Source organism: Octodon degus, unplaced genomic scaffold (assembly GCF_000260255.1).
Source record: "Octodon degus isolate 3935 unplaced genomic scaffold, OctDeg1.0 scaffold00126, whole genome shotgun sequence".
Classification (NCBI taxonomy): domain Eukaryota; kingdom Metazoa; phylum Chordata; class Mammalia; order Rodentia; family Octodontidae; genus Octodon; species Octodon degus.
The window spans coordinates 6,978,073-6,986,156 of NW_004524702.1; the positions used below are offsets into that span (position 1 = coordinate 6,978,073).

The following is an 8,084-nucleotide window of genomic DNA, read 5'->3' on the forward strand; positions in this document are numbered from 1 at the left end:
TGCTTTACCTTGGTCTTAACCATCCAGCAGAAAAGTATAAAAACAAAGTATAAGAAGTAAAGCCATGCTGTTATGTTGAGCTGTAGGGATCTCGGGTCAACAGTTTCTGACACTGCCAGTCAAGAGGAAGCCCCAGTACTATTATGGACTACTGGACTCTTAGAATATTTTGCTGAGTTAACACACCTATGATATTCAAATGACGGAACTAAACAAAAAGGGATACAGATGAATGTCCATTTATGTATCTGTGTATTCAAAATGGTTAGGGTAGATATATAGTTACATTCTCTTAATGAATAAAGGGATTTGTTGTAATAGTATTTGTAAATAGCATATCATGTCCGCATCTTGTATAACAAATAACCACTAGGAAAAGAGTATGCAATGTGTTAATTATTGAAACTGTCATACCAATTTGCTTTGAAACTGTCTCATTGCTATTAGTCTCAATATAATTATGGAAAAAAAAATTTAGGGAATGGGAGACTGGGTGTGGTGGCATGCCCCTATAATCCCAGCACTTGGGAGGCTGAAAACAGGAGGATCACTAAGAGTCCAAACTGTAGTGAAGGGCTGGGGAGATGGCTCAGTAGAATAAGCACTTGCCTGGCAAGCACAAGGGCCTGAGTTCAATCCCAGGTTCCGCCAAAAAATTCTAAATGATTATAAATAAGTTTGATGAGTAAATGGTTAGAAAACTTCAATAAGATTGCAGCAAGGTAAAATTATTGGGCCAGGAAAATAGCTCAGTGGCATAACCACCTGCCTGGCAAGAGGAAGGTCCTGATTCAATCTCCAGTACTGCAAAATAAAAGGTAATGGATGATAGAGGAGAAATGGATAACAAAATCAAGGATCAACTGAGCATGTAACACATGCTTATAATTGCAACATCCAAGGCTGAGCTAAGGGATCCCAAGTTTGAGGTAAGGCAGTTGGACAACAGATAGACCCTCAAAAAAGGAAAAGGAGAGCAGAGGGGAGAAATGAGAATTCTAAAATCTGTCATCAGGTACCAGGGAGATGGGTTCAGTAGAATAAGCACTTCCCTGGCAAGCCCAAGGGCCTGAGTTCAATCCCCGATTCTATAAAAAAATCTGTCAGCCACAAGTGGTGGTATATGCTTGCAATCCCAGCACTCAAGAGGCTGAGACAGTAGGATTGCTGTGATTTCAAGGCCAGCCTAGACTACATAGTTAAACCTTGTCTCAAAAAATAGTCTAACATCAAATAAGCTACAGAAAATAAAATAATAGGGTATTATTCAATAATTATTTGAGGGCTGGCCATATAGCTCAGCAGATTAAATCTCTGGGCCTGCTGTGCTGGCCCCACCCCCAGAGCATGCTGAGACAGCAATTGAGACAGAGTGGTGGTGCGTACCTGTGATCCCAGCTCTTGGGAGACTGTAAACAGGTGGATGACTCGATCTAGTAGTGAGACCCTGAACACCCTATAGACCCTTACCTTAAAAATAATAATAATAATGGGGGCTGGGGATGTAGCTCATGTAAAGGTCCTAGTGCTTAGCCTGACACAGGAGGCTGGCTGTGAATTTGAGGCCGGCCTGGGCTACATAGCAAGACCTTGTCTCTAAACAAAACATTATTTCTAATGGGTGAACAATGTACATTTACAGTACTCATAGTAAGAATAATGGCACCTGGGCACAGTGGAGCATGTCTGCTATCTCAGCACTAGGGAGGCTAAGGCAGGAGCATCACCATGAGTTCAAGTCCAGCCTGGACTAGAAAGCAAGACCCTGTCTCAACAAACAAACATAAAATACAGCAGCAATAGCAATTCTGAGATTACATTTAATCAAAAGGTGTGACTTCAGTATTTTAAGAGAGTAGGGGGTTGAGGAGATAGCTCAGTGGCATAAATGCCTGCCTGGCAAGCACAAGGTCCCGAGTTCAATCTCTCAGGTATTAAAATAAAATAAAATAAAAGCGTGAGGGTGCTCGGGATACAGCTCAGCAGGCACAAGCACCTGCCTGGCAAACTTGATTCCCAGTACCAAAAAAATTTGAGAAGAGAAGTAGAGAAGAACCGGGCATGGTAGTGCACACTTGTAATCCCAGCACTGGAAAGGTTGAGACATGAGGATCAGTGGACGTTTGAGACTGGCCTGGAGTCTACAAAAATAAGCACAAGGCCAGCCCAAACTGCACAGCAAGACTCTTGTCTCAAAAAAATAAAAAGAGCTCATTAGTAATCAAAGCCAGAAATGAATAGGTAATGTTTAGAATTCACAAATCAAAAACTAGTAATATGAACTAAAAAGTGTTATGGAGGTGAAGAAAAAAAAATGGAAGTGGATTCTTGTTTCTGTTAAAACTTTCAGTACTATTTGGTTATGTACATACATTACTTTGATTTAAAAAAAAAATAGCCAGGGAGGTAACTCAGAGGCATAAGCACCTGCCACATAAGCGCAAGGTCCCTAGTTTGATGACTGGTACCAAAAAAAAAAAAAAAAAAGTACAGAACAAAATTTAGCTGGACATAGTGGTGCACGCCTGTAATTCTCGCAGTCTTCGAGGTTGAGAGAGGAGGATCAACAGTGTGAGTCCAGCCTGGGCAATTTAGTAACTTAGACCCTGTCTTAAAATTTCAAAACAAAACACCAATTCAAATGCCTGGAGATGTAGTTCAGTGTGAAGGCCGTGGGTTCAAATACTGAAAAGAAAAAAGTAAAAGGACAGCTATAACGTGAAAACATATATGGTGTGTACAGCAGCTAACAAGAGGGTTAATTTGGTTGTTTGTTTTCAAGTGGGTTAATTTGGCAAGAATCAAAAATCTAGCTACAGTAAATGAGTCAAGGACCAGAAAGGTAGGTTGACATCACATTAAGAAAGGCTTTAGATACTAGGCTCAGGATATTTGGACGGCATCTGGAAGCTGGAGTGGCAGTGGCAACAGAGGAAGAGGGCCCGGAGTCCTAGTGATCCTGTCGTCCTAGCCCCTTCTACACTGGCAGACAGCTTCCTTCCCCCACAACACACTTTCTGGTCCATGAATCTCATGCAGCAAGTGCATTTCTGTGCTGAGCCTTCCCTTGGGCTAGACCTCGGCCTGGAATACTCTCCCCCAGGACAGGTCTGTCCTTTCTCCACCCCTACCACATCCCTTCATTTTACTTCTCAGTAGGGTGTGTCACTAGGAAGCTACCTGGTTTCAAGCCCGTGTGCCTTCTTCCAGTTCAGTCCTGAGAGTAGCCCTTGCTTCTCGCTGCTGCAAGCACTGAATATTTATTAAAGGAAGTACTGCAGAAGCTGAGGCCATTGAGATCTGTTAGGAAACGAGTGTACCTAGCTCTACTGAGTGTGCCTAGGTCCAGTTTGAGACTTAAGTCCAATCACGCACACATTCACTCATTCTTCACTCAACCAACCAGGGCGCTGAGGTTACAAAGACAAATCAGGACGCGAGCCTGTCCTGCCCTCAAGGACCTGTTTAGTAACTTCTCAGCGGACCCCACAGGGCCCTATGGCGGCCACTTTCCCGATCCACAGCCAACTCTTCAGATCCACCCTCCAGTCACAGTCCAGCTCTGGGGACCCCAGCGACCTAGGCATACAGCCCTCCTGGCTACAGGGCGTCCACCACCTACCCCCGTGGGGCCAGAGTCAGAGGGGCCAAAAGAGTCAGAGAATGCAGGCGCCGCAGTAAGGCCCCAAGCCACCGCCTCCCGCGCCGAGTGGCCTGGGTCGGGCCATCTGCGATGAGGCCAGCCCCGCGGGGTGGCCACGGGGGCGGGGCCTCCGGGACGGGGGCGGGGCCTCGGCTCAGGGCGGGGCGGGGGAGGGGAGCGGCGCGCCGCAGCCTAGAGCCGGGAGGGCCGCGGCCACCGGAAGAGTCGCGGTCGCCAGCCCAGCCGACAGAGTGGGCAGCGGAAGCGGCGGCAGGCGGCGCTGGGACCCGGGGGCGGCCGGAGAACAAGGGAGCTGGCGCCGCGGCCGGGCGCCGAGCTAGGTTGAGCCACTGGGCCGAGCCGAGCGCCACCGCCGCCACTGCCACCGCCGCCGTCAGCCGGCGTCCGAGAGGCCCGGCCCGGCCGCCCGAGCAGGCCGCGCGTGGGCCGCCGGGCCCGAGGCCGGAGCCATGGGCGAGACCAAGATCATCTACCACCTGGACGGGCAGGAGACGCCGTACCTGGTGAAGCTACCCCTGCCAGCCGAGCGCGTCACCCTGGCGGACTTTAAGGGCGTGCTGCAACGACCCAGCTACAAGTTCTTCTTCAAGTCTATGGACGACGACTTCGGGTGAGGGTGGCCCCCGCCCCGCCCCCGGCGCCCGGGCCCATTCCCTGACCTCCCTCGCGGCGCTGGCGCCCCCTATCCGCGGGGCCGCGGGGCCCGGGGGCCCTCCCCAGGGCTTCCTCGGGCGGGCGCTGTGGTTCCAGCTCCTCCAGTGACTCTCCATTCACCTCTTGTCGCCCTCCAGTTTAAGAGGACTGGGGCTCCCCCCGGCCCCCGGCAATCAGAGTTCCTTCCAGGCGAGCCCCCTCCTCCCGCCCTTCCCCAAGCCTTGGCCCACTTAGACACACCCCCTCCACCCAGTCCCAAAGCCACAGTCCCCACCCCTCCTCCTTCCAAGGGAACTACCTTTTCTGCGTAGACTTGGGGTGTTTGGCACTGAGCTGCTCCATAACTCAGAGCCATTTTTGGAGTATCCTGCATTTGAGGGCTATCTGTGAGACTTTGAACAGAGAGAAAAAGTTGGGGTGCCCCCATGCCAGGCTAGAAGCTAGGGTGTGCAGACCTGGTGTTTATTTAGCTCCCCCTCATTTTCCCTGTGAGCTGATCAAGGTGTTGTTGAGGGAGCAGTGAGGCTGACCCTAAGAGGACGCTCTACTAACCTAGGTGCTGATTTCCCCACAAAATTGGGACATTTTTCCTCCAGCTGCTGGCTCAAGAAAGAACCTTCCAGCCTGGATGGGAGAGCCAGGAAGAGTCTCTTGGTGTTCTCCATTTGGCCCTTCCTTGTGGGGTCTTCCCTTCTGCCCAACCATAGGGCTTGAGACAGGCAGTATGGAAGTAGCCACTGCCCCTTTAAGAGGGGCTGGAATGCCAGACCCAGAAGGTTCTGTAGCAGCTGGCCTGGGAGGGGGAGCCTGGCTGATACAAACACACACTCGCGCGCCGCACACACACACACCCCACCACACTCCCAACTCCTGGGGGGGACTAGAGGCGGGGGAGGCCCCCACACTTGCCTGCCCCGCACTAACTGGGCGCTGGGCCTGGAGGCCATGGTGAGGGGAAAGGCCTTGCCTGGTCCTCTAGGCCTGCAGCTCCAGCCCTAGCCTGAGGCCTACTCTGTTTTTTGCAGCTGAGGCCCCAGAGCTAGGAGAGACCTTTCTTCCTCCCCTCGCTGGGTTCATTAGTCTGGCTGCTCTGGCAAGACCCCAGCCCTCCAGCCCCAGGAGGCAAGCACCTTCTGTCTTCTGCCTAGCATGTTTGCTGTCACCTTCTGTCCCGGAACTCAGCATCAATGAGCACATGCGCGTGCGTGTGTGTGTGTGTGTGTGTGTGTGTGTGTGTGTGTGAGTGCTTTGTAAAGCCAGCAGTACTACCTTAGGTAGATCCTTAGTACTCTGGCTTCTGTTGTTGTTCTTACCCTGGAGTGCAGACTCCCAGTATGGTGATGATTGTCTGGTGTCAGTGCCTGATTGGCAGATTCTCCGGAGCATCCATCTGGAAGGGGGTTGGGGTGAATGCTTCCTTCCAGCAGGAGAAAATAGGGTAGGAAGGGAGGAAATACTGCCTCAGGACATGGGTGGGGGAATGGGAAAAGTCAGCCCGAGTCCTGTCTGCTACTACCTTGAGGGACGGAGTCCAGGTCTGGGTCTCAGTCCCTCGCCTTGCTCCTGTCTGCTAAGCAAACCTCCCAGGGCCTCCCCCCACTCCCCAAAGGTGGATGTTGAGCCAGGCCTAACTGCCCTTGTGAGAAAGTCCCCATTACCTCCACTTACTGTTTACTTCATATTTTTTTTTTTTTTTTTTAGAACCGGGGATTGAACTCAGATCCTTACGTTTGCCAGTCAAACGCTTATCCTACTGAGCCATCTCCCCGGCCCAACTTCATATTTTTTAACTACTGTCAGTCTACTCATTTTTTTTCTTAACTAATAATATGAACTCAACCACAGGTATGACTTTCTATTTATATTTCTTTTTAAAATGTGTTATAATGCCAGGTACTGTGGTCCACAGCTATAATCTCAGCTACTCCAGAGGCTAAGGCAGAAGACTCTTTAAGTTTTTTATTTTTTATTTATTTTTTTTATTTTTTGAGACAGGATCTCACATTGTAGTATAGGCTGGCTTTGAACTTACTATGTAACTAAGTCTAGCCTTCAACTCACATTGGTCCTCCTGTAGAAGAATCTTAATTTGAGGCCAGCCTGGGCAGCTTAATGAGATTCTGTCTTGAAAAAAAAGTCTTGGGGGAAAAAAAAAGTCTTGGGACTCTAGCTCAGTGGTAGAGCACATGCTTACATGCCCAAGACCCTAAGTTTGATCCCCAATATAAATAAATAAAAATGTTACAAATAAATATTGAACTAAGCAGCATTTATCATGTACCACTGAAATCATCAGAGTTGGTAAGGTGCAAAACAATGCTAAAACTGGAGTGGTATAGCTCAATTGATTGACTGACTGATTTTATCCCAGAAGGATAAATGAGCAGGGGAACTGTTGGTAGGGCTACCTTGTCACAGAGCATTAATAGCCAAGGAGCATATACACAGCATATTTCACTTATTTTACAAACGCTGTGGTGCTTCGTGTGTGCCAGACCCAGAGCTAAACACTTCACAAAGCTTTACTCACTGAATCCTCATAAGTCCTGTGAAATAGGCAGTGATATCCCCATTTTCCAAGTGAGGGAACCAAGGCACAGAATGCTTAAATTACATGCCCAAAATCACCTAGCTAGAGACAGCACTTAGTTCCACTTCAGGAATCTGGCTCCAAAGTCTAGGCCTTAATCACAGTTGGAGATGTGATTGTTATCAACCTCTTACAGAGCTCCTCTCCGGGAGATAGTAACCTTTGGCAAACTGAGGAGGTAATAGGGATGACCGAGGATCTCCAGAGAAGGAGGTGGAAGTGGGGGAAAGGCGATGGCAGCAGAAGTGGCTGCCCTCCCTCCTGACGTTCAACCTCCCCTTGCTCTGAGCTTCTGCTGGAGGATGCCCAGTCCTTTGTGGTCTGTTGTGAGCTTTGGATGACAGAGGAAGAGTGACCATCTTCAGCACTAGGAGAGGGTGGAACTGGCATAAGAGAACTAAGTAGCCTCTGCTGTTCTAGCCTTGAGCCAAGGTAGGGGGCACCGTGACAAATGAGGTTGTTCCTTCTCCATGTCACCTCTGGGCCGCCTACTTGGCGCAGGCTTCTTCCCCTGGATCCTCCAGATCCAAATTTTTCTGTTCTCCAGGGTGAACTCTCACTTGAGAATCGTCATGGTGCCTTAGCCCTCTTTCTGTACATCCTGACCCAGCTCTCAGGAGACCCTGACACCTAAGTAATAGGGAGCCAGTATCTTTCCACAGCTCTCACATCTGTGGCTCCAACCTCTGCCTATCTGCAGTACACTGACATGTCTCAGAGTGCCAGGCAGGCTCTAGGTCTGACACCTCATAAGTCCATGCCGTGACCAGCTCAAGATCCAAACTCACTGGGTTCTCGGCAAAAGCTTTTAAATTGGAAGGATGATGACTGATGAGAAGATATGTTTGGTTCAGGCGGTAGAAACTTAGACCTAGTGATAAGAGCATGGATCTCAGTAGAAGTTGGAAAGAGTATGCCCACACTATGGCAAGACAGGCTGGGCATGGTAGCGCATGCCTATAATCCCAGTACTCAGGAGGCCTGTTGAAAGTTTGAGGTCAGGCTGAGCTACTGAGTTCAAGGCCACCCTGAATTGCATAGTGAAATCCTGTCGCAGAAAGACAAAGAGAATGCAACAAGGCCTGGGAGAAGTTACTCAACTTCTCCAAGAAGAGGGGGGGAGGGAGGGAGGAAGGGAGAGGGAGAGGGGGAGAGAAAGAGAGAGAGAAAGAGAGA

The 8,084-nt window shown here is 49.6% G+C and overlaps 1 protein-coding gene across 3 annotated transcripts in view; it reads left to right on the top strand.

Moving 5' to 3' along the window:
- The first annotated feature begins 3,822 nt into the window (after positions 1–3,822).
- Dvl3 (dishevelled segment polarity protein 3) overlaps positions 3,823–8,084 on the top strand; it is a 16,976-nt gene continuing 12,714 nt past the window's right edge. For all 3 annotated transcript variants that reach the window (XM_004640710.2, XM_004640711.2, XM_023700708.1), the window contains exon 1: positions 3,823–4,274. In XM_004640710.2, the coding sequence (XP_004640767.1) occupies positions 4,114–4,274 (161 nt within the window). In that variant the 5' untranslated portion in view covers positions 3,823–4,113. The remainder of the gene's footprint in view (positions 4,275–8,084) is intronic.